Here is a 26,109-nt window from a genome sequence, read left to right on the forward strand (position 1 = left end):
TCATTTATGTGTGAAACCCATTGGGTGGGACTGAAAGAAAGGCACCGGACAATTGCAATCCTTTTTATTGCCGTTTCCATACTGCACGGTGCTTTGCACACTCCCCCAGGGGCTGCATATCAGTCGGGCCAGCGTGCAGTGAGGAAGCAGGATAAGGCCCTCCTGCGGCACAGCTGAGCACCCCCCCCAAAGCCGCCCTCCTGCTTCTGCAGTCCAGCAGCTCTGTCCTGACCCCGCGGCCGCCGTCTTGCTTCGGGTTATCCAGATGGGCGTCTGATGGCTTGTGGGCACTCCTCTGCCCAGCCCGATACACTTTTTCCGACGTATCTCTTTAGATTGGAAGCCTAGTTGCCAGGCGTGAAGCCACGCGCCTTCCCAGGACTTCAGCACCCTTGGCCCTTCCAGGCCAACAGCAAGGGTCCAGAGCCTGATCAGAACGCCTTGTTCTGACTCCTGAGCTCCCTTTCTTGGAAGGGAGGATGGCCAGGACGGTCAAAACTGTGAGCAAGCTGCTTTGGTGCGTTGTGAGCGTGTCTGCAGCGCCCACTCTGAATGTTGCTGGACACAATGGTTTATGCTGGAGAGAACCCTTGCTGGGAGGAGGAAGCAGCGAGGCTGGGCGGAGGCATTTCTCTTTGCTGAGTAATTGTTCCAGACCCCCTGTGAGCAGGCGCTTTGCTTGACAAGAGGGTGACTAATTGTGTCATTAGAGTGTATTCTAACCAGCCCGAGGAGAGCTGCTGTATTCATCGCAGGGAGCACGGAGGCCCTGTGGTTCTCGCTGACCTCACCTGTGGTGATGGCAGGTGGGGTTTGGGCGTGTGCTGACGTGTTAGGCTTGCTCCCATGTTTAGGGTTCTCTTGGGAACAGGGGAGGTATAGGGGCTGTTCCCAGGCTGCCACTTGCTCTCAGTGAGCCCTGCTCCTACAGTTAACACAGTGGCCCCCTTTCACCCAGAGGCAGCTTCTGGCCTGAAGTTTAAAATGTCCTTTAGGGACTTCCCTGGCGGTCCAGTGGTTAAGACTCTGCGCTCGCACTGCAGGGGGCCCAGGGTCGATCCCTGGTCGGGGAACTAAGATCCCGCATGCTGCATGTTGCGGCCAAAAATAAATGCATAAATACATACATACATACATACATAAAATGTCCTTTAGTGGTGCTCAGTCATCTCGATCCTCTGGGCTACAGCACTTCTGAAAGAACTTTCTACAAGGCCTCTAGGCTCTCGGCAATATGATATCTATGTAACGGGTCTAGGTTCTTTAAAAAGCAGCCCTGGTTTGCCCCTGGCTGGGAGAAAGCAGGTCCTGTGAGGGTGAGTGGGGGCTTCAAAGGACAAGGCACCTTACGGAGGCTCGTGTGGTGGACACAGCCTCGGGGCTGGTGTGCTGCCAGAGCAGGTGACTGTGACAGTTGAGGCTTGTGTGTCCCTCCTTCCTCTCCACGGCCTGTCCCGACATGATCCACCCAACGGGAGAATTAAGTTTAACTCCGTTTCCTCCTTTGGAGGTCTCGCCCTTCCCTTTTGGGTTCAGGTCTCCAGCCCTCTCTGAGCTGGCAAGCCCCCGTCGACTCCAGCTGTGCACGAGGCCCTGGGCCAGGTGCTGGGGGACACAAATAGCCTCGGTTACCCACTCCCCCGCCTTCCCGGTGGTGGGATCACCCTGAAAGGAGCTGCTAGAGATTGTCTGGAAAGGCCCTTGGGCCTTTTCGAGAGCAGGTCCCACTGCTTTCTCCCGATGATCACACTGCCCAGTCCTGGAGAGCAGACCGGAAGGCCCACTGGGGAAAACTAACTCGAGTCTGGGTTTGGGAAAGCAGCGGGGACGCCCTCAGCCAGCCTCTCACTCACTGAGCAGCAGTGGAAGCCGGGGGGCTGGGGGGTGGTGCATCCCAGCTGCTGAGAGCGGGAAGGCACAGCCCCAGCCCCGGAGAGTGGCACTTAACCCCCCTCTCCCCTCCCCGCTGCATCTTCCACTCCAGTCCCATGGCCTGCCTGCCTTCTTGGCAAGGCCTGGGAGGCCTGAGGCAGCTGCTGCCACGCTCACAAAGCTGATTATTGAGAAGGATCCAGAGCCCAGGGAAGCAGTCTTCCGCTGCGGCTGTGGGGCATGGGGAAGCGTCCCCTCGGTGCAGGAGAACCACGTCGCATGAAGGCCCTCCGTGGGCTGGGAGGCTGAACTGGGACTGGAGAAACGCGGGCAGAGCAGCCAGGGGCAGGGAGGCCGAGCAGAGAGGGCCGAGTTGTATTATGAAACCTCTTGTCATTTCTCTCCGAGGCATTAGTGTGGGAGCGGGCAGGGGAGGGGGTGGGCATGCCCCAGCCTCACAAAGAATCATGGAGAACAACGTCAAGAACAGGAGCTGGTCCCTTTTAAGCCCAGGAAACAGTGCTTTTTGGGTGCTGAGGTACAGGCTAGGATTTTAGGATTTGCAGGCCTCTTACCTCATGGAGATGCGGATTCTAGCAAGGCTGTATTGTAGGATACCAAACAGTGGTCATGGGCCAAGGGTCAAGTGTCATTCAATAGTACTAGAGTTAGATCGCTCTGTCTGTGCCAGGACTCAGACATCCTGGTGCTTGGCCCTCAGTCTACTCAGAAACGGAGTAGGGACTTCCTATAAGGCAGCTGGCCAACGTCACAGGCAGGGAGACTGTTCGAGATTGAAGGAGACTAAAGAGACAGGAGAGACAAATGAAATGCCTGATCATGGATTGGATTCTGGATTTGGGGTGGGGTGGTGGTGGAGCGGGGGTGTGGAGAGCTATAAAGAATATTTGGGGGACTTCCCAGGCGGTCCAGTGGTTAAGACTTTGCCTTCCAATGCAGGGGGTGCAGGTTCCCTCCCTGGTCGGGGAGCTAAGATCCCACATGCCTGGAGGTCAAAAAACCAAAACATTAAAAAAAAACCCAAAACATGAAACAGGAGCAATGTTGTAACAAACTTAATAAGACTTTTAAAAAAATAAGAATATTCTGGAGCTAACTGGATCATGTGTCAAATGAATGGTTTATTAGAGCATTTTATTGTATCAATGCTCACTTTCTTGAGTGTGATGCCGGCATTGTGATCATGTAGAAAAATGTCCTTGTACTTAGGAAGATGCATGCTGAAACATTTAGGGATAAACATGTCATGATTCAAATAGTCCCCCCACACACACACACACACACATCGTGGGTGTGTATGGAGAGAGAGTACAGAGATGGATGGAAAAATGTTAAGGATTTGTGAGTCTAGGTGAAAGGGTAGATGAGTGTTCATTGTATTATTCTGTCAACTTCTCTGTAGGTTTGGAATTTTCCAACATACAATGTCAGGAAAAAGGAACGCAGTGGGGAATTTCGCAGGAAACAGCTGGGTTTTTCGGGCACTCTAGGGGTGCTGGTCTGATGGAGCTGCAGAGCCTCCTCTGTCTGTCCTCGCCATGCAGCTGGGCCCTGGTTCACCTTTTCTGAAGTTATCTTGCTGTTAGGTACATCTTGTCACCAGCCTTGTCACCGCAGGCCTGCCCCCGGGAGCTGCAGAGCCCCTGGCCCTCCCAGAATGATCAAGAAGCAGGTAAATGCCATCCCCCATCATCTGTCCTGAGCTTCATTTGTTTTTTTTCTTTATTGTATTTTATTTTCAGTTTTTCTTTTTCATGTCCTGACCTTCGTGATGTCAGCAACAGAAGCCAGTTTAGTGGAGGCTAACAGATATCTGGCAGTTGTTCATACCACTTTGAGTCCGCCCGGGCTGCTATAACAAAGTACTGTAGATTGACTGGTTGAAACAACAGACGTTTATTTCTCCCGGTTCTGGAGGCTGAGAGTCCAAGATCAAGGTACTGGCAGATTCGGTTCCTGGTGAGAACCCACTTCCCAGCCAGCTGACAGCTGCCTTCTTGCTGTGTCCTCACACAGCACAGAGGACACTCTGGTGTCTTCCTCTTCTTATGAGGGGCCTAACCTCATCATGGGGGCCCCCACTGTCATGACCCCATTCAACCTCATTGCCTCCCCTAGGTCCCACCTCCAAGTACCATCATTGGGGGTTCAGCATATGAATTCTGGGGGATACAAGCAGTCTGTATCAGATGTAGTGATTTTCGGGGGTGGGGGTGGGAAATAGAAATAATCCAAATGTCCATTGATTAGTAAGCAAATTGGTAGAAATAAGTAAGGAAAAAAGCTGAACACAAAACAGGAATAATGTCTTCACAATCATCACAATGATGTCCATCAACTACACAAGATGACACAGAGGGCTGTAAGCAGAGTTCAGCGCTTAGAACTGCAAGAGGGTATGTTCTGTAAAGTCCTTTAAGCTCATACTTTTTTTTTTCATACGAGAAAGAAGTTGGGGCTTTCCTAATAGCTAAATTTCGCTCATTCTTTCAGAGATCGAGTCCTGTTTGCACATAGAAATTGTAGCTGTCAGAATTTTTCTACTTAGTGGGAAGACGTAAACTCCTAAAGAACATACCTTAAGAAGAAAGCTGTCTGCCTTCAGAGAGTTAGAAATAAAACATTGAGCGTGTTCACTTTTAGACAGTTTCTTTTTTTGTAGTCTTTTCCTTCCCAGGCCATCGGCCCAAACCACAGCATGGGAGGGATGAGACCAACTTAGACCCTTGGTGGACGTTCTTTTTGAGAAATGCCAAGTCCCTGGTAGCCAGAGCATTTCTGGAACAACCTGAGCCTGAGTGCACTTGGTTTGACCATGTTAAGGACAGATAAATGGAAGATGGGTCCAGAAACCTCCTCCTATCAGGCCCTGATGCACAGACAGAGCTGTTGGCTGCCATTCTGATTGCCTGCTGCCTGATCAGAACCAAAAGAGGAAGCCTGGGATGCTAAGAGCAATCATTCCTTCTCTCTTGCCAGGGAGGTGGGCACATGGGTCACTTTCTCCTGGCCAGGGTGGCTAAAGAATAGCTAATGAGGGCTTCCCTGGTGGCACAGTGGTCGAGAGTCCGCCTGCCGACGCAGGGGATGCGGGTTTGTGCCCCGGTCTGGGAAGATCCCACGTGCCGCGGAGCGGCTGGGCCCGTGAGCCGTGGCCGCTGCGCCTGCGTCCGGAGCCTGTGCTCTGCAACGGGAGAGGCCGCAGCAGTGAGAGGCAAAAAAAAAAAAAAAACGAAAAAACAGCTAATGAGATTAAATAGCCTGAAGAACTTGCTTATCTAATATTTTTGCCTCTGTGTAACCTTAGGACTTGGGGGAGTCACTTAACCTTGTAGATTTCCCATCTACAAAATGAAGGGGTTGAACTAAAATGATGTCTGACACCTCTGTAACAATCTGGGATCGTCTGCTTTCTAGTCAGCAGCTCTTGTTTCATGGCCTGGGTAGAGTATGTGTGTGCGTGTGTGCACGTGCACGCACACGCTCGTGTGGTTTTTTTTGTTTTTTTTTCTTTGCATGTTTGTTTTGGCTGCGTTGGGTCTTCATTGCTGCGCACAGGCTTTCTCTAGTTCTGGTGAGCAGGGGCTACTCTTCGTTGCGGTGCACGGGCTTCTCATTGCGGTGGCTTCTCTTGTTGCGGAGCACGGGCTCCAGGCTTGTGGGCTTCAGTAGTTGTGGCAGTTGTGGCGCATGGGCTTAGTGGCTCCGCGGCATGTGGGATCTTCCCGGACCAGGGCTTGAACCCGTGTCCCCCGCACTGGCAGGCGGATTCTTAACCACTGAGCCGCCAGGGAAGTTCGTGCTCATGTTTAACATTTTCAAGTTAGAAATCCTTGCAGACATTGTAACCCTCTGGACAGTCTGGCTGAGGCATCCCTGGGCTTGGTCTCAGCAAGGGCCTAATTCTGTGACCGTGGTATTAATACTCCTTCTCCCGGCCAGATTCTTCCTTGCTGAAGGCTCAGAGTCTGAGATCAATCTGAAGACAAGAAAATACCTCTGGCCCAGTGGCCTCCTATGAAGATCTGTAAACCTACTCCAGGGTCAGACCATTCTTTGTCTTTATTCCTCATGATCTAAAACTGGTTTCCCTTCCTCGAGTGGAGGCCTTCTCAAGAGATCTTAAATGCTGGCCCCCTACATTCTGTGACTGCCCTTGGAGTTCGTCATGGTCAAAATTCTTCAGCCTGGCTTTCCCCAACACAATGATTTCACTTCTTCTGACCCTCTCAGATCTGATTTGGTCAGTCCCTTAGTTTTCTTCCCTGTCCTTGACCTTCTCTATTAATCCCAAAATGTAGAGACTAGAATTCAACCTAATACTCACTGATTGAGGGTCTGGTAGATGCCTGATTGCTGCTTCAGGGTATTTTTTTTAATGAAGCTTTTGATGTCCTCTAAATCCGATTTATAGGAACAGTGCCAAAAACTGTTAATCTGATAGGATTGAATCTGGCAGGCTGATGTCTGAGCCAGACAGAGTGTGTTTGGGGCTTGTGAATGTGCCCTGATTGGGATCTGAGGTCAGAGTCTGGGATGGTCCCTTTGGTCTGGATACACCACCCTACAGGCTGGCTCCTCATGCCCTGGGGCAGTGTATAGCTCCCGACTCTCTCTCTCTTTCTCCCTCTCCCCACAGCCCTGCCCCTTGAGTCAGTGGCTTAGCAGGTACTCTCCTTTGCTCTTTGCTAGAAAAGCTCCTGCCCATAATGTCAAGTGGAGCGCTTACATCAGGGCCTGGACCACCACCGCCATCTCCCAGAGTACACTGGCCACGATCGGCCTCCTGGTCTGTGGTTGATGGTGCCCCAATGTATATGCCCAGCCCGGCACCGTCCCAGCTGCCTCCCGGACACCCCCCCTCTGTTGTCTAACGAGTACCACAGACACTCATGTCTGAGAAGCGTGCCTCATTTCTGTCCCCCTGGCCTGCCCTGCACCTCCTCCCCAAGCCCAGCGATCTTCACCCCACGGAGAGTCTAGCACCACCCCCAGAGCTGCTCAGACCAAGAGCCCACGTGTCTTCCTGGTTTTTTCCTTTCCCTCCCCTGCCCACCGCAGTCACTCCATCGGCCAGTCCTGTCACCTGTGTCTCCAGAAGGCCTCCTGCCTGCTGCCACGCCTGCCCATCTTTCTGGCCCCTGCTGCAGTCCAGGGCTCATCTGGCTGTTCACTAACCTCCCAAGCAGTCTCCCTGCCTCCAGTGCGTACCCCACCCAAGCCCCAGCCCGCAACCAGCGTGCTGTGTGTAACGTAGAAACCTCATCTCCGGTTCTGCTCACAGCCCCCAGTGGCTTCCATCGCTCACAGAACAAACTCCGGGCTCTTACCAGGGCCCCTGAGGCCCAGCAGGACCCTGCCCCTCTGCCTCTTCTCCCAGCTGCCCGCCCCCTCTGCTCAGTGCTCACACACACACACACACACACACACACACACACACGCACGCGCACGCGCGCGCCCGCGCCAGGCCTGGCGCCACCCCTCCCTTGCCTGGCAGACTCTCCCCAGCCTAGATCTTCACAGATTGCCCCTCCTCCCCGTTCAAGTCTCTGTGTCCTTGGCCACCTTGGCGGACATAAATTCCCCCCAGTACATGGTCCCGTCCAGCTGGCTTCCTTCTCAGCACTCAGTACGGGCTGAGATCATCTTTTATTTTAGCCTGCATTGTCGGCCGCGGTGGAATGTCAGCCCGTGAAAACAGGGTCCTCGCGTGCCACGTTCACTGCCACGTCCCCAGCTCCTGTAACAGGCCCGGCGGACAGGCGGCACCCAGAAAGAACTTGCTGAATGAATAAGCTGCAGTGACAACAAAAAGGAAAGAAAACTGTCGGTTCCTGCCGAAAGGCAGGTGCTGCCCCCTCGTCGGGCTGCCCTGGGCAGCTGGAGTCTTATTTCTCTTCACGCCCAGGCCTTGCGTGCCGCCTGCCTGCGGTGCATCCCTAGAGCTGTGTGTGACGCCCCAGAGAGGCAGCCGGCTCTGAAAGGCAGTCATCGCCCCAACGTGAGACGTCTTCAAACAGACTGGATGACTGGCAATTCGTCAAAGGTTTTATCAACTGGAGTTTTGTACTGGGTAGAAGCCATGTCAGATTAGTGGCTTTCTAACATTTTTTAATGCCCCAGATACCTTTTTCCCTCTTTAATCTTATACGGGAGGAAGCCCAGTGCACAGAGGAAAAGTGGAGCTGCTCTGGGGGAGGGTCTCCGCCCCTCCTCCTCGCAAGGGTCCCCGCAGCCCCTCCACTCGACTCCAGGGCTCTGCTGACCGCGGGTAGAATAATAACATGTGCTCAAGACCGTCCAGGTCAGATCCTGTGATCTCAGAGGACCCCATGCAGACAGAGGAAGGAGGAGAGGGGCTCAGGGGTGAACAGCCAAGGACAGATCCTGTGCCCGAGGCTGTGGTCCCAAGGATGACCCTACATTCCAGCCCTCCCCCGCACCCCATGGCACGCGTGGTGGGTGGGAGAGGACGGCACTTGCCAGTAAGCCCGTAGAGACTGACCTCCCTGAGTCTGGAAGCAGGAGAGCTTCGAAAGCCAGGGGTTGTTTGGACTGAACGTGGCAACCGTCATTATGGGGCTTTGGCAGGAAGGGCGTCGTGAAGTCCGCGTCTTAAGCTGTCCTCAGAGCAGATGATTATAGGAGAGTGGAGTCGAGGACACTGTGCCTGTGAAGGCACTGAGTGATTGAGACAGGAGTGGGGAGAATGAGGAGGCGGATCCCAGTCGGCTCTCAAAGGCAGGGAGAGTCTAGAAGTCGGCATAGAAAAGAAACAGCGGGAAATTCCCTGGCGGGCCAGTGGTTAGGACTCCACACTTCCACTGCAGGGAGCTGGGGTTCAGTCCTTGGTCAGAGACCTAAGATCCCGCATGCCGTGTGGCATGGACAAAAGAAAGAAAAAAAAAAATCAACATTCCCAAGCCGTGATAAAGTGTCAAGATGCTGTGACCGCAGGGATAAAATGGACACGTTGAGGGGGCCAGTTTGGGACAAGAAGACTTCAGTTTCTTGTCACGGGGCACGTGCCTTGTCCAGCTGCACGTGTGGATTTAGAGAGCTGGCCTGAGCGGCCTCAGCCCGGAGCGAGGGTGGCTGAGTTGTTTTGATGGTGCGGGCGGAGAGAGCGGGCCTGGTCGTGACCTCTGTTGGCCCGTCCTCCCCACCCAGAGCCGGCGTCCCGGGGACTGGCGCCGGCTGCACTCTCTCTGCTCGCCCCACAGCCCACGTTCCCCTCTGAATGCGGAGGATGAACAGCCTGACTGCCTGATGGAATCCTTCTGGAAGGCGTGCCAGCCATGTCCCGCCCGCTCCCGCCTGAGTGGGAGCCTGGAAGCAGTCCTTGCGCCAAGAAACCCTCTCCGGAGAAGGAGGGGTCAGTTGGCCCGACCCAGGCTGCGGGGCGGCGCATGGGGGATGCTGCGGCCCCCGGAGAGCTTCCTGTTATCTCTGTCGTTGCCTCCTACGGGGCGGGGGGGGGGGGGGAGGGACAGGCCGGCCTCCCCCTCTGCCTGCCTGGTGGAGCCATGGGCCTCCCTGTCTAAAACCAGTCCGGACTAACTGGGGGGCAGGGGCGTTGGTGCGGCCACAGCAGAAAGCAGCTCAGGTGGCTGGTCACAGGGTCCAACAGACCCTATTTGCAGGACTCCAGGGCAGACCCATCTCCTTAGGCTGACAGACAGACAGACAGACAGCTGTCTCTCTGCCTCTATCTCCCCCCATCTCTGCTCTACTTCAGCCTGTGTATGGGGCCTGGATCAGCCAGGGCAGCCATCAATGGTGACGTGCTGCCTGTTAGCTATGCACGTGGCCCCTGGGGGCTCTGAGAAGCCTCCTTCCAAGCCCCTGTGCACCCTACAGCACCCTCCCATCCCCTCCGCCACCCATCCCCTCTTGGCCTCTGGGGGACTCCGGTCTTGGGCTCCTGGCCTCCCTCCACCTGCCTCCATTGGTGGAAAAGCTGAATTAGAAAAGTAGCCCAGAACGTGTGAAGTTAGAACTAGTCTCTAACCTGCTGAGACGCTGGTCACTGAGCTGACCGGGGCGGGCTCTTAGTCTCGCGCCTGCTCTGGGGACCAGCCAGGATGACACCAGCTGTCTGTCACCAATTCACAGTTTCCATTAAATGGATTTACTTTCATTTGCACTTGGGGTATTCGTCTGCTAGGGCTGCCATAACAAAGTACCACAGACTGGGTGGCTTAAACAACAGAAATGTATTTTCTCCAGAACTGTGAGGTCAAGGTGTCGGGGGTCTGGTCTCTCCTGAGGCCTCTCCCCTTGGTTGCACATGCTGCCTTCTGGCTGGGTCCTCACGTGGTTTTTCCTCTGTGTGCACGCTTCCCTGCTGTCTCTCTGCGTGTCCGCATTTCCTCTTGTAAGGACACCAGTCAGATTGGATTAGGACCCACCCTAATAACCTGACTGAACTTACCTCTTTTAGACCCTCTCTCCAGATACAGTCATAGTCTGGGGTACTGAGAGTTCAGACCGCAACATATGAATTTGGGGAAGAACACAGTGCAGCCCTTAAGGCATGGGTACCATGCAGCATTCTCAGGACCGAGGGCATGGACCAGAAATCAACAGTGGTGATGGCCTCTTGTGAGATCTGCAGTCAGTGCTCTGAGCAGCTACTGGGTGCATCCTGCCTCCAGGCCTGGTCCTGGCCGAGCTGTGGGGGGCACGGCTGCCCCACCGGCCACAGGAGAACAAGCCCCAGAGTGGGACTCAGACCCTGAGAGCCTTGAGGGGTCGCCTTGGGCCTTCGAGACTCATTCAGCAAAGACAGAGTTGAGGGCCCAATTCCTTTCGCCTCTCAGGTCAGGCCCTTACGTCTCTCACCTGTGCTTTGAACCTTCCTGCCTCCTGTCTTGCCAGCGCATCCCCACATAGTGCCCCCAAATGCAGCTCTCATCCTGTTTCTCCCCACTTTGAAGCTCCCGGTGGCCCCTCAGTGCCTTGTCCTATGTAAGTTCTCTAGTCCGGGCCCTGCACTCCTGGCCTCCCACCCCCTCCCTGCAGTCACACCAAGCTCCAAGCAGTCACTGGGAAATCCGGGATGTTCCAGGCCTGGCCAGCTCTGCTCAGACCCAGCTCAGGATTCTCGTCCCTTCCAAGGCCTCCCCTGCGCCCCTCAGGCTCAGCTGAGCTCCCCTCCTTCGGGCCCGCCACCATCGTGTTGCTTGAATGCATGAGGTGTGTACCTGCCAAAGCAGAACTTAAAGATGAGCAGGTACGCAGGTAAAATCCTTTTATCTTTTGGCCGCACTATGCAGCTTGCGGGATCCTAGTTCCCCAACCAGGGATGGAACCTGGGCCCCAGCAGTGAGAGCGCCAAGTCCTAACCACTGGACCGCCAGGGAATTCCCAGTAAAGTCCTTACTGACTGCTCTTCCAGGCAAAGGCTTCGACAGAGCAGTTCCACCATTCGGCACACGGTCTCCCTTTATTCTTTTCCTTTGCTGTCGTGCACACGGCTCACCGTCTTGAAGCAGAGAGCACTGGACTGAGGCTAAGGAGCCCCAACCTCCAGAAGGGTTTCCATCCTCGTCTCAGTCGCTCTTACACATTTTTTATAGAATAAGGGCAAAGTGCAATAAAGATTGATTTTTTTAACTTTTTTTTTTTAAATAATGGAAGGCTTTCCATTATTTTTATTTATTTATTTATTTATTTTTGCGGTACGCGGGCCTCTCACTGCTGTGGCCTCTCCCGTCGCGGAGCACAGGCTCCGGACGCGCAGGCTCAGCGGCCACGGCTCACGGGCCCAGCCGCTCCGCGGCACGTGGGATCCTCCCGGACCAGGGCACGAACCCGCGTCCCCTGCATCGGCAGGCGGACTCTCAACCACTGCGCCACCAGGGAAGCCCGGCTTTCCATTATTATGATGTTGTCTAGAAGACCAGATAGTAACCCAGATAAATGTGAGGCCTTGGGCACCACCCTGGAGCAGCCCCCCCGACCCACCCCCGCTGCTGTGCAGCTGGTATTTGACAGAGGCAAGAGCCTCCTGGCAGAACGTAAGATGTTCTGGGCTTGCGGAGTGGGATGTGAGTGGACAGTGGCCATGGTCAGGACTCTGGCTGTCAGTGACAGAAACTGGGTTCAGGTGGGCTTTCGCAGAACCAGGATTTGAGTCGCTCACATACAGGGGAGGCAGGGGTGGAACAGCCAGGGACTCCCCACCCCGGTGACCCTGGGCAGCTCCCGAGCTCCCAGTTCTGGGACCAGAGGTCCCTTGTGCCCAAGCAGAAGTTGAGCCCTGGGTCACATCCGCCTGCCCTTCCCATCGTGGGGTGTGTGTGTGGGGTGGGGTCTGACTGCCCGACTGGCAGCTCCCACCAGGACCACAGGCTTCAAAGGGCATCTTCTGAAAGAGGGGGGTTTCTGTGCAGACAGAAAACAGTAAATGCGATTCAGCAATGTTTCCCAAACTTCATTAAGTCTCAAATAAGAAATCTGTTTGAATTGCATCCCTGTCTATAAAGTCACAGAAGTTTTATAAAACGGTATCTACATCACCCACCACACACACACCACTGTTTATCTTTAATTTCATATTGGGATACAGGGTCACCCCCAAAGTCTTAGTGTAGTTTTTTTTTTTTTTTTTTTTTTTTTTTTTTTTTTTGCGGTATGCGGGCCTCTCACTGTTGTGGCCTCTCCCGTTGCGGAGCACAGGCTCCGGACGCGCAGGCCTGGCGGCCATGGCTCACGGGCTTAGTTGCTCCGCGGCATGTGGGATCTTCCCGGACCAGGGCACGAACCCGTGTCTCCTGCATCAGCAGGCGGATTCTCAACCACTGCGCCACCAGGGAAGCCCCTTAGTGTAGTTTTAAGTCTTAATAACAGAGGAAGTGTAAATGCTACAAACCTACAGAATACATCAGTTGAGTATTTACTTATTTAAATTCCTTTTATACTTAGTTTCCTGACATTTGAATGCTGTGTTTTTCATTTTAAGTCTTTGTGAGTGCTGGAATCTGGAAGGACAAGCAGGTAGAGGAGTCCTCTCCTGTGGGCACCTCAGATACCTGGTCGACCTCCCTTGAAGTCATGTCCAGACTCACGTGTGCCTCCAATCCTCCTAAGATCACAAGGCTGGACTCACAAAGGCAATCCCTTTAGTCACTGACCATCCATCCGCTCATGAATGGTTTTCCAAAGTCTGAAAATCAGCAGGGGTATCATATGAATCTGGATAAGAAACGTCAACATATTTAAAACGTAGATATCTAACCTTTCAAATGTCAGTTTTTGGTATGTTTGGAGCATTTATGCTTCTGAAGTTATTAAATCTTAAAACCACACTAAGACGTTGGCTGCACAATTTTTAAATACTAGTAGCAACCTCTAAATTGCTTTCATGACCCACCAATGGGTCATAACCAGTTTAAAAAGTACCACAGGGCTTCCCTGGTGGCGCAGTCGTTGAGAGTCCGCCTGCCGATGCAGGGGACACGGGTTCGTGCCCCGGTCCGGGAAGATCCCACATGCCGCGGAGCGGCTGGGCCCGTGAGCCATGGCCGCTGGGCCTGCGCGTCCGGAGCCTGTGCTCTGTAACGGGAGAGGCCACAACAGTGAGAGGTCTGCGTACTGCAAAAAAAAGTACCACACTTCAAAAGTCAAGTGCAAAATCCCAATGTAGACCAGCCTCTCCCCAGGGGTGTGTTGGCAGGTCAACTGACACCGTGTCCCTTTGGGATAAAGAGGTCTGCCTTGGTTCTTGAATTTACCATCCTGGGTGGCAATTATCTGGGTATATGTCTTTCCTACAGGACTGTGAGTTCCTTCACGAAGGGGCTGTGCTTGCTTTTTTGTTGTTTTTCCTTTAGCCTTTGTGTCCCTCGAACATAGTAGGAGAATTGGTCTACTCTCTAGTCTTAATATCGGGCTTATTTCTGGGCTCCAGCCCTGATTAGATTAATCTGTTTTTCTTTCTGTGTTTTTTTCTCTTTCTTTTTTTAAAGAAAAATATATATAGTAGCCCCAAGCTCACTGTTCAGAGATCCCTGTGTAGCATTTTTAAAATGCAATTCATGCCTATTATTAGAAAATCCAAATTATACTGAAATGTGTAAGATGGAGAGGAAAGGCCGCCCCCAACCAGCTCCTCTCCCCAAAGGCGGTTGCTGTTATGGTGTCTTGCGTGTCCCTCTAGAAAACGTTTTCTTCGCATTTATGAGCGTATCTGTGCACTTCTGTTTTGACACGCACACCAAGAATGTTGCACTCTTCACCCTGTGCTGCTTCTTGCTTCTCCCTTTGGTAATGTATTTCAATGCGCTTTTCACATCGGTACGTATGGTCGCCTCCTTTTTAATTTTTTTTTTTTTTTTAATTTTTATTTTTCTGGCTGTGCCGTGCGGCATGTGGGATCTTAGTTCCCTGACCGGGGATCAAACCCGTGTCCCTTGCAGTGGAAGCATGGAGTCCTAACCACTGGACCGCCAGGGAAGTCCCTAGTCGCCTCCTTTTTAAGGCAGTGTTGCACAGTATATGCGTGCACTGTAATATATTTAAGCTGTTAATGTTTCGGTGAAGATACCGACCAAACTGTTGAACTATACTGTACTTAACTATACTACATTTGACTCCATGGATGAACATTTAGTTGTTCCCAGTTTTGTCTTGTTCTCCCCTGCACCCAGAGTCCTCGTATAAAAACCCGGATAGATGGTTTTCCAGCCCAGAGCAGATCCCTAGAACTGGTTTGCAGAGTCAAAGGGGTGTCTCCTTTGTCCCCCAAAGAGGCCTGCCTTCCCCTGCAGCCACAAAGACGCTCTGCTGGGCAAAACCCCGGAGGCGTGTGGACACGCGAGCCCCAGGTGCTGGCCAGCGCTCAGGGCAGCGTGCCTCACCCCCGATGATGCTGAGCCTGACGCAAACGGCTGAGTGGAGAGGAGGCAGCTCCTGCCTCCGGCCCTGCTCCTCCCGGCGCTATCTTGTGGGGTCCAGCGAGAGAGAAGGTCACAACAAGAGACCCGAGGCCCTCTGGGTTTGCCACTTATGACCGGCTCTTGGGCTTTTGTGCAAACTTTGCCTCCCAGCTTAGCTCTCTCTGACTTGTTGGGGCGCCTGCCTGCCCGGCTTGCTGAGGCTGCAAACCGCTGGACCCCCGGGCCGGGAGCCTGAAAGCCTGGGTTTGGATTAGTCCACCACGCGGTCTCGGCCCCCGTGGGGCAGCTCATTCACGTCTGGGCTCCCCTCTCCTAAACGCCCTTCAGTCCCTCAGAGCCGCAGCACCGGCACCTCCCTGTCATCCTCCAACATTCCTACAAGTTGAAGTCACTCCTGCCTTCCACCGAGGCCATCCCGGGACATTCCTTCCAGCCTTCTGTTTATTTTGTCCGTGTGCGTGGGAGAGAACCAGGCTGAGGGAGGTGGAGCTCCCATTTTGGGAAAATGGGCCCTGAAGTGGTCAGGGATGGAAACAATGTTAAAGGAAGCAGAGATGGAGCCTGTGACCACAAACGCAGCTTCTCTGTGACACCCAGCCCAGCCCCGACCCCAGAGAACCCGCCAGCTTTCCTCTCGTGCCTTTTGTTCTACTCACTATAGCCAGGAGTGGGAGTCGCCCAGTCCACTTATCGAAGTGGCATTCACCACTTGACCAGCACCCACCTGGAAAAGGCAAAGGGACGGAGGTGCAAAGGTCAAAAATTCAGGCACTGACGTCCCTGTTTCCTTTTTTGCTTTGTATGTTTTGGCCGCACCGCATGGCTTGCGGGATCTTAGTTCCCTGACCAGGGCTTGAATCTGAGCCCACGGCAGTGAAAGCGCCGAGTCCTAACCACTGGACCACCAGGGCATTCCCGCTGATGTCCCTGTTTCCACCTGCTGTTGACCGTGGCCCCCACTCAGGACCTCCTGGCCACGCTCAAAGGACAACGTGGGTGCTGCGAGTGGTCAGGCGGGCCCTGGGCGGCCCCTTCCTCTCCCCGCGACTTCCTGTCCGCCAATGCCCCATCTCCCCGAGGTGGTCACCCGCTTCCGGTCCCCGAGCACATCTATCCTAGGAGCAGACCCAGGGGGTCAGGTTGCTTTGACTGAGGGGTCAAAGCCCTGAATGACAGTATCAAAAATGTAAATCAGGTGCCCAGGCACTGACCCCTCTCCTTGTCTTGCAGGAAGAGGAGCCGGAGCTGGATGGCGTGGAGGGTCCACCCCTGGCAGGGCCGGAGGAAGAAGACGGTGGGTACAACCCGCACATCCCTGCCCGCCGAGGCCGGCCTTATCGTGTCTGGCTGTGGAGGCTAGGCTGTGCCATGGCCCTTTGGATTCCCCACCTGAGGATTTGAGTGGCAGGATGAGGGGAGTGGATGGAGGGGGAGAGGACAGAGGAGAGGGGCTGCGAAGCCGTGTCTGGTGCCACCCAGAGGACACTGAGGCTGGAGCCCACTCCTCTCTGACCTTCTCTGGCCTTCCTGCACCCATCTCCCTGACCACCTACTTTGCTCTTTGGGGTTTGTTTTTTTTTTTGTCTGCGCTGTGTGGCACGTAGGATCTTAGTTCCCTGACCAGGGATCTAACCCGAATCAGTGCCCCCTGCAGGGGAAGCGTGGAGTCTTAACCATTGGACCACCAGGGAAGTCCCTGCTTTGCTCTTTCGGCCTTTACTTTTCCATTTATACAATGTGAGTTGTCTCCAAATGCAGGTGGCCCATCACTGACCTTCTGTTTCCTGCAGTACCTCTAACTCCTTTCTGGTCCCCGATTTGTACATTTCACATTTCTCTCCAAATATCTCTGGACCTATTTTATGGAGACTAAAGCCACTTACAGGGCCGCCTCCCAGGCTTCTGCAGGTTAAAGTCCCCCAGACAGGAAACGCCTGATTCCCAAGCAGCACTAGCTGACTAGCCAGACCTGCGTGGCCATCAGGTTCCAGGCAGCTAGGGGAAGAGAACGGGAGTTTGGACTTGACCGGGTAGAAGGCAGTGTGTTTGCTCTGGCCACCCACAGGGACCAGTGCCCCAGACAGACAGACAGGACCAGACACGGTGTGGGGCTTCTGCTGGTTCTGTCATGTTTTGTTTCTTTAAAGAAAAAAAAAGAAGAAGAAGAAGAAGCTGAAGCAAAAATAGCAAAATGTCAACATTTGTCAAATCTATATGGCAAGTACACGGAGGACTTATTACTTGCTGTACTTTTGTGTACGTTAGAAATACTTCATGGTTTTTTAATAAGGGAGTCTGTTGCTGTGATTTTAAGTCAACAACTGGCAGGAGCCCTGGAAAGAGAAGGTTGCAGGAATGCGGTAACCAAGGCTGCTGTGGGCTAGGCAGGCGGGGCTGGGCTGGGGGGCTGGGGGGTGGGGAAGCTTCCCCTGAGGCCCGGCAGGGATGGGCCTTCAGTTTCTATCAATTGAGCCTTAGAGGAAGAGGGAGGGGCAGGCGGCTGCAGGGGGGTGGGGTGGACATCAGCCCCTTGCCAGGGGCTCTCCCTCCAGCTGTTGATTCTCCAGATCCTCTGCAGGAACCGTGGGCCTGGGGTCTGTCCCTGCCACGTTATTGGATCCCGTTAGTGATTTGGGGACACAGGAGGCAAGCGCCAAGGCTGCTGGAGGCCCCTGGGCCAGGACAAGGGGAGGCTCAGCAGACCCCTCTTCTGAAACACTGTCAGGCCCCACAGATGAGCAGCCCCACACCCGGCCGTGTGCAGTGTCTCCGGGCCCTCCGTCCTTATCTGACCGCTGATCCCGGACCTTGCCCATCCCCCAGCCGCCGCCTCCCAGCCCTGACAAGGCGGAGGCGGGAGAGATTTAGGGCCCCAGCTGTCAGAAGAAAACGTGAGAGGCCCCCAGCGCCTCTGCAGTGAGCCGCTCAGTGTCCGCTAAGGTGCCTTCCCTAAGCGGCTGGGTTGATTCAGAAGACTGCCAGAGGAAGAAGTCCCCCCTCCCAGGGGGCTCTCACGTTGAACCCTCCTGGTCTAGCAAAATTGGAGGCTGCTGTGTATCCCTCGTCACACCATATGTGATTAAGTGAAAGCCTTTTCAAGTGGTTTGTTCTCTCTGGCTCGAAGCAGCATAATCAGACCGGCCCCACAGATTGAAACCTTGAGTACTACCCAGCTGGCAGCATTTTTTATATTTTATTTTTGTAAAACATAGCAACAGAACGACCTTGAAGTCGAAGTTAATCCGTCGTCTTTGTCCGTTGCCGCTTTCTGAGGTCCAGAAGCCAGCATGGTTGCGAGCTCACTCTGAGACTAGCTCTGTGTGATTCTGCCCCGTGGCAGGTTCTTTCCTGACAACCAAAGACCCAGGCCCCTCAAACGGCGGCCCCAAATTACTCAGCACAGTTCCCAGATGCCCGGACACCGCAGTCCAAGCCCTGAGCTTTAGAAGCTCCTGATGCTGCGGGCCCTTAGCTCATTAGCCTGAGCTAAGCTCAGCCTGGAGGGAAGAGAGGCTGACGGGAGTGGGGGGTCAGGGGGACTCATCCTGTCTGCGCTGAGCCCCAGCCCCAGCCCCAGCCCGCCAGGAGGAAGAGCCGAGGCCTGCCCTGGCAGCCTGGCTTCTCACCCCGTGTCCTCCTGTCCCCTTGCTTCCTGCCCCCCGCCTCACTGGCTTCCTTGCTTTGCTGGATCTGTCTCCCCAGACCTGCAGCATCACCTGTAAAACCCTTCCTGACAGCCCCCCGCCACCAAACTTCCAAGCAGCCCCCTCCCTGCCTCTCTCTCCCCTCCTGCTGTCCTTTTCTGAAGAGTTCTCAGGACCTACTGCAAACTCTGTATTTTATTTTATTTTACTTATTTATTTTATAAGATTTTTTAACATGGACCTTTCTAAAGTCTTTTTTTGGCCACGAGGCACATGGGATCTTAGCTCCCCGACCAGGGATCACACCTGCACCCCCGGCAATGGAAGGCGAAGTCTAACCACTGGACCGCCAGGGAAGTCCCCAACTCTGTATTTTAATTACTCATCTTTGCTTCCTGTATGTTTTCTTCGCTGCTAAGTCCCCAGCACCAAGCAGAGTGCTAAGTATTTGCTGAATTAATGAAGAGCGAATTAATCCTGGTACAGACATGGTAACTGCTTCCCTAAGGCAAGGGCTCAGCCCTGGCGGCCAGATTCTCCTGCAAAGTCAGGCTGTGGTGAGAGCAAACACCACCCCCAGCTACAATGCCTGGTTTCTGAATTTGCATCCAGAACCTTCTTTTAGCCCAGAGAGAACTCGAATCTCAGAGGCTGCAGCCTTTTCCTCCCTGAAGCCCCCATCAGCCTGTCTGATCACTGGGGACAGCTGCCAGCTAGAGGAGGTCCAGGTGGCCCCAGGGCAGGATGTGGAGGTGTTTGAGATCCCTGACACTGGAGTGACAGAAGTGAAAAAGAATATATCCGTGTGGGAGGGTGATTTGCTGGTCTTGCGAAATTTCCCCTACTCAATTCTTTATACATTAACTGAAATTAGATAAGACAAGCACTGAGCCTCTGTCCCCAAGGCTGACCGGAGGCCATCTATCTACCCTCCACCTGCTGGGCTGAAGGACCACACAAGGGCATTGCCTCCTAAGGGAACTCTCTCCATGCTCTAGAGCTCTTTCCTTTTCTGCCCTTGCAGCCTTCACCTGTGCATGCTGCCTCCTCTGGCCTGGCTTCCCTCCACGTCACACGTCCCTGTTTTCCTCTGTCCACACCCCCTGGTGTGCCTTCTGCAGGCCTCTAGAGCTGCCCTTTCATTTGTTCCAAAGCAGCTACGGGGTCTGCTCTGGGACTGGCAAGCCCGGGTACACCCGTTCGGCAATAAGTACTGGGGTTTTTTGGTTTGGTTTTTTCGGTTTTTTGGGTTTTGACCACGCCATGTGGCTTGCAGGATCTTAGCTCCCCAAGCAGGGATTGAACCGCGCCCTCGGCAGTGAAAGCACCGAGTCCTAACCACTGGACCGCCAGGCAGTTCCCTAAGTGCTGGTTTTAATGACCGATTTGAACACCGTGTGAACAAGCCACATCATTCCTATGTCCCATTGTGGGAGGGATGCGTTGTTTCAGATTTTTAATAACTGGTTGCAGGGAGGGGCATAGAGAGAAGGGGCCTGCCGACATGATGCCCCTGGACGGCAGGGCGGGCACTCCCAAGCCAGGGAGACCCGAGGACCTTGGCAGGAGGGTCGGGGGTCCCTGCAGCCTTCTGGACCTGGGACCCGAGGAGAGGCAGGGAACCCAGCGCCTTAGCACAGGCTGCTTCCCAGAGATAAGGGCCCTCTGACTGTGTAATTAGCACAGCAGTCATGGGGAAGGGGGGGTTGGTTCAGGATGAGGGGGAGAAAAGCCTTGCGGGCGGCTGCTTGGCCAGAGCCCTTGCTGGAGAGGGGCCCACAGGCAGCTCTGTGGACGGCTCAACCTGGTCTGGGAAGGGAACTGGCCTTTGGTGGATGGAACCGAGTAGCATGGGCGGGGGTGGGGCGGCGATGCTCGCTTCACTCCGGCTGCCTCATCCCCCGTTCAAGTTCCCAAAAGAGTTCCTAAGCCGAAGGGGTGTCGGGGGAGGACCTGCCAGGCCCAGGGGAGGGTGAGCAGATGTTGCGGGCGTCCAGCCCTCTCTGAGGCTTAGGTGAACTGGCCCGGCGTGGGCGTGAGGCCCATGTGCCCCTCTTTGAAGCCGGCGTCACCCTCTCTGGCCCAGGTGGTTCTTTGGAAACCCTTCTTTGGAAGGGAAAGGGACCTGAGGTTGCAGGCGGGCCCAGCACCCTAACTGGCTGTTACTGGGTGTCCTCTCTGCAGGGGGAGAGGCCTTCTCCTTCAAATACAGCCCCGGGAAGCTGAGGGGAGACCAGTACAAGAAGATGATGACCAAGGAGGAACTGGAGGAGGAACAGAGGTAGGCCGCCCACCCTCTTCGGGGTGGCTCAGCTTTCTCCAGTACCGGTACCGCCGTGAGCCCCCTTCGTTGTAGGCGGGAGAGGAGGAGGGCCTCCTGTAAGCTTTGCCAGCCCCCCACTCTTCCATTTCCATTTTAGGGTTTTCTCCACGCCCCCCCCGCCCCCCCGTCCTGGCAGTATTCGGCCAGGCTCGACTTCCCCTGACGACAGTCCCCTCGGGGCCCTCGGGAGGCGCGTGTGCCAGGGGCCGGGTGGCCGAGCCCCTTCTTGCACCCCACCCCTCCCCCGCCAAAAGGGAAAAAGCAGATGCCCGGGAAGAGCCTGGAGCAGATCCGGCTGTTCGCTTACACGGAGGGCTCATGACAAAGTCCATCCATCACTGCAGGACAGAGCACGATTCTTCTTGCTCATCCACTTGGCCACCAACCCCCCTCAGCAGCCCCCAAACTCCCCAGCCCAGGGCCAGCAGTCATTTTTTATCTGTTCTGCTCCACGGAGCTCTGAGGCAGTTGCAGCCACGCAGCTCCTTATTTTTAGAATTGGGCTCTTCCCCCGCCAGCCCCCGGCCAGGCACCCATGCACACCCCTGGGCTTCCCTCCTGAGGAGCAGTGGTGACAGGCCACGGGGGAGAACCAGTCGTCTGACGCGGGCCAGCCTGTGGCCTGGGGTCGTCTGGTTTAAGCACAAAGCTAAATGGGGGCCTGTGTTTTCTGAGCCCGGCAACCCGGAGGGGCTGGGTGATCACCCCCTACTTCCTAGCCTAGCGTAAGCTGGGTTCTAGGGTCGGGCATGGAGGCTTTATTATTCCAGGATGCAGATCTCAACTACCCTTTCATTATTACCAAGCCACCCTGTACCCCTCAAGTCAGAAGGCACTGTGCCCACGAGAACCCCCTTTCCCCCCCCGGAGCTGCTGCCAGTCCTTCCAAACCTGGCCTGGAAGGCTCTTCACCGGGGGCTGGGGGGGTCGGTGGCAGGGTGAGCCCAGCCTGGGGAAGCCCCCCACTCCTCGGTGCCCAGCCGCTGCCTCTGGGTGTGATCCGGTTTCCGGTTTGCTGCCTTTATATTTCAGGATTGAGCTGACCTCTGACCTCACTTCCCTGTAGCAAGTTCCTTAGGTCCTGGGCCACAAATATTCTTGCAAATCCTTTTGGTAAGGAGACTGACTTCTTAGATTAGCGGTGCCTCCCTCATCCTGTCTGTTACTGTGTCCCCATCACGACTGACTGTGGTCCAAACCTCTCCTCCTCTGCTGCCTTCATAACCGATTAATTCATTTCTCTGCACCCGGGCCTGCTCAGTCTTCTCCGGCGCAGGGCTCCTGGGTGAACAGGCTCCCTTCCCAGGGCTGCAGGGTTCTTGGAGGCCCAGTTAATGCCAAGTCCCTCCTGGGCCTAATGGGCCAGCTGGTTGGACGGCCAGCGCCCCCTTGTGAGGCTGGGGGGGCACTGTCTTCCGCTGGACTGCGTGGTGTCACGCCTGCAGCTTTCATCTCTCCCTGAGAAGGTAGAATGGCGCCTGGCAGAAACCCTGTGCCCCCAGGTCGTGGGTCAGGCAGGGTCTTACGGTCAGAGCAAGGGCTGGCGGACTGCAGCCCTGTCTTTGTAAAATCCAGTGTGACTGGAACGGGGCTGCGGTCACCGTTTTTCTGTGGTCTGTGGCACCTTTCGCAGCGCAGTGGCTGAGCTCAGTAGTTGCAGAGGGACCGCATGGCCCACAAAGCTGAAAAGAGTCAGTGTGCGGCCCTTTCCAGAAAAGGTGTGCAGCCTCAGAGTTAAGGATGGAGGGGGCTTGGCGCGCCTGTGGCCCCTCGAAGGGCCCTGTGGACAGAGGCTGTGACCGGGGCCCTGGCCCTATTCTGTGTGCTCTGCGGAGATGAGGGGCCATTAGAATAGGAGGGGCCAGTTAGCTGACTCAGTGGCCGGGCTCGGGCCGGGCTCAGACTGCCACCGCCCCTGGGTTCAGTGCTGGGACCTCGGGGAGGGAGAGGGAAAGTCCTTCCTCCGTCGTGTTCAGACAGCAGGCTCTGTGTTGCCCAGGAGGGTCTTTCCCTACTGGGTCTCTGGGGGTCTCTAGGTGAGTGGTTCACGCTGAGCTGTTCTGCGGGGTCAAGACTACCCAAGCGCTGCTCTTGGGGTGAGGGGTTCTCACCTCCTCCCCTGCAGGCTTGGTTATCACAGTCGTGCTTGAGCTGAGAAGGAGGGACTGGTGGACTTCATGGTGAACGCGGTCCCCCCGGGGTGGGGCTGGCGTTGTGTTCACTCTCATTACTGCCCCTCCCAGCATGCTCCTGTGGCTGTCCGACACGTCTGCCTGTGTGCTCTGTGGTCAGCCCCTGCACGTGGTCAGCGCACACGGCACTGCATGGGGCCCCTGACACCACCACCCCCCCTCGCATGTTCCCCGCATGGTGATGCTTGGGGTTGCCGAGGCTGGCAAGTGTGGCTTTGCGTCTTCATCTACAGCACGATAGTTCCAGTGGGGACCGGGGAAGCTGACGGGTGTGAGACAGCTCTGGTCCCACCTGAGTCTAGGAAACTGCCTTGGGGTTGTCAGTATGAAAAATACTGTCAGACGACTAAAACCACGGGCCAGTGAAAAGTGTGTGCTCTTCCTTGCCTGTCAAATTCTTCTTGACCAAACTCTGCTTGTTTCTAATTCCCTTCCTGGCATTCAGGGTCCCCGTCAAGTTGCAAGCTGGTTAAAAACCCGTGCTGCAAACCCCTGACTTTAAATTCTTGACCTCGGCCAGCACAGCAGTATCTAGACCCTAAATCTTCAGTAGTCACAAGACCCAGAGTTCCTCAGCAGCTGCAGTTCACAAGTTTTCAGGGCATGGCACTTGGTAAGCAGGACCCAGAAAGAGAGACCCCAGATTCGTTCCTCCACGTGGTAGTAACTGGGCGTTCTCATCCTTGGAGCAGCTCACAGATGAGACTCGTTCTACCCAAGGGGCAGAAAGTGTAAGGTTTGTAGATCCAGAGACATGCTGCTTAAGAAAGACCCTGCTTCCTCACCGCCTGCCCACCTCCTGCTGGGTCTTCCCTGGGGCTGGGGCTCACAGGCTCCCTCAGCACTGCCTCTGCCAGGATGGGGGTGCCCCTGCATTCCCCCCCGCAGCTCTTCTGGGAGGTGTCGTATCCAGCCTCAGTGCGGCTGGGACACTGGGCTTGCAGGTTACGACTGCTCCCCGCAGCAAGATGCCACCCCCTCACCCCCCAGGGCCAGTGAAGCTGGCGAGCCTGGCTGACTTCTAGCTCGGCAGCAAAAAGAAGAGGCACCATCGGCTACTCCTTGCCTTGTACACCGTCCCTTCTTCCCATCTTCTGGTCCAGGGGAAAAATGGAACCCAGGAGGTAGACTAGGGTGGCTCTGATAGTGAGGACCCAGGACCCCAGCACCCATTCCATTCTGAAGGTCCCCAGGACTGGCCTGACGTTTTTAGAAGTGGACACTACTCCAGCGGATGGTGTTTTGAAATGCGTAACTGGCAAGCGTGAACGGATATTCTGCTTTCTGCCCTCCATCCACCGGTGTGAATTTCTAGGCACACGTGCTGACTCACCTCCACATGAGGGCGCCAGAGGGATACAATCGAATCCCACAGGTTTCCCTCCGTGCTCACCTGGGTAACCAGTGCTTCTGCATGTCCCTTACAAAAGGTGGGCACACCATTTGTGTCATCTGGGGAGCACATTTCCTTGGAAGCCACTGTCCCCAGAAGGGACAAAACCTACCCAGCAAGGATAAGAAATAATCTATGGTGAGGGGACCGGCCCAGAGCGGCCACAAAGCTGAGGATCCGACCCTCGCAGTCTGAACTGCCTGAGTATCTGTGGCGCCCGACCTGCCCACCGACCTACGTGTGGGCCCCTCCCTGCCCAGCTACCTAACTGAGAACCCTCCGTGTTAAACGGGGCAGCACAAGTGGGCCCCGACCTGCCCAGCTACCTAACTGAGGACCCTCCCTGCCTAACCACCCACATGTGAGACCCGAACTGCCCAAATACCTGTAAGTGGGACCCTCCCTACCAACCACCTACAAGTTGGCCCCCGACCTGCCCAGCTGCCCGCACGGGCCCCCGACCTGCCCAAATACCTAAATGAGAGACCTGCCCTGCCCAAGTATTTACTCTGGGACCCTACCTGCCCAACTACCTAAAGTCTGGCACTCCCTGCCTAACTACCTACAGTGGGGCCCTACCTGTTAAACTGTGTACAAATGGGCCCTGACCTGCCCACCAGCTACCTGCAAGTGGGACCCGACCTGCTCAACTACCCTCAGTGCCGTCCTACCTGCTAAACTACCTACAAGGGCACCCTACCTGCTCAGCCACCTACAGGTGGGCCCTGCCTGACCTGCCCCTGTAGGCCTTGCAGACTTGGAACGGGGTCTCAGGCTGGCTTTGGTGAGTGGGCTCTCCTGCAGCAGGTGACGAGAGGCAAACTCCCCTGGGTCTGGACCCCAGCGTCTGGGCTGGCTTCTGCAATCCCAGACGTTCCCCCTCCTCACCCCGTTTCCCCCCTTTCCTTTCCGGCAGTACTTGTAAGATGGCATGAGTGAAATAAATTATCTTTTCTCCTTATTTCTCTTCACAGAACCGAGGAATAATGAAGTTATCCTTAGCCTCCTCCTAAAGGCTTTTCCTTTTGGCGTCTTAAAACTTGAGAGATAAAGTGGAACCCCCAGAGAGGAGCCAGCAGGCTCCCGGGGCGCATTTTCCTACATAAATCTGCCGGGACTAGGCCCCCATCCAGGACTTTCCTTGGCTGGGAGGACCCCGAATGCCCGTGGCACTCCCCTGTAGAGGCGTTCCTCCCTGTTTGCCTGGATTGCTTTGTTAAGCTGAAGGGTTTTCCTGGACTTTTATTTTCCTTGTCACTCAACCTTCCTGTCCACACACGCTTTGCACCTGAGATATCACCGATGTCAGCAATGCCACCATTTTAAAATCGGTGTAGTTTCATTCCAGCCCTCCTGCTTTTCATCACCAAAGCCAAACCAGGAAAGACTCTGAGGTGTGATGGACAAATGAGGGAGAGCTGCCTGTGCTCGCTGGCTGGTCGACTGCCCTCCTTCCCCTTGGGGCCCGCTCCCCTCTCTGTCTTCGGCTGGCTCGGCTGGGGGGGGTGGCGAGAGCCCAATGATTGATGAGTGGGCAGCAAAGAACCAGAACCCGCTGTTGACTTCCCCTTGCCCTTACCCTCCGTTGAGAGCAGGCTCGGATCCAGCCCGCTTGTCGCTAAGAGGCCTTTTCATTGATGTTCCTACCAGCTCAGCGGAATCTCCACCTTCGCTTTCACAGAAGCAATAATGATAGTGTTCGCTTAAAACAGCTGTCTCGATTCTGCCTTTTCCTAGGTTTCATAGATGAGTTAGAACTACT

The 26,109-nt window shown here is 55.1% G+C and overlaps 1 protein-coding gene and 1 long non-coding RNA gene across 2 annotated transcripts in view; one reads left to right on the plus strand and one right to left on the minus strand.

Moving 5' to 3' along the window:
- MXRA7 (matrix remodeling associated 7) overlaps nucleotides 1-26,109 on the plus strand; it is a 29,894-nt gene that overhangs the window by 771 nt on the left and 3,014 nt on the right. The window contains exons 2-3 of the mRNA XM_059048146.2: nucleotides 16,026-16,089; nucleotides 20,624-20,720. Coding sequence (XP_058904129.1) covers nucleotides 16,026-16,089; nucleotides 20,624-20,720 — 161 coding nt within the window. The remainder of the gene's footprint in view (nucleotides 1-16,025; nucleotides 16,090-20,623; nucleotides 20,721-26,109) is intronic.
- The window catches only part of LOC136793146 (uncharacterized), a 74,054-nt gene continuing 53,626 nt past the window's right edge, over nucleotides 5,682-26,109 (minus strand). The window contains exons 8-9 of the long non-coding RNA XR_010838025.1: nucleotides 8,399-8,753; nucleotides 5,682-7,689 (exon numbers count right to left, since the gene is read on the minus strand). This is a non-coding gene — a long non-coding RNA (uncharacterized lncRNA). The remainder of the gene's footprint in view (nucleotides 7,690-8,398; nucleotides 8,754-26,109) is intronic.

The sequence above is a fragment of the Kogia breviceps genome, chromosome 19 (assembly GCF_026419965.1).
Source record: "Kogia breviceps isolate mKogBre1 chromosome 19, mKogBre1 haplotype 1, whole genome shotgun sequence".
Classification (NCBI taxonomy): domain Eukaryota; kingdom Metazoa; phylum Chordata; class Mammalia; order Artiodactyla; family Physeteridae; genus Kogia; species Kogia breviceps.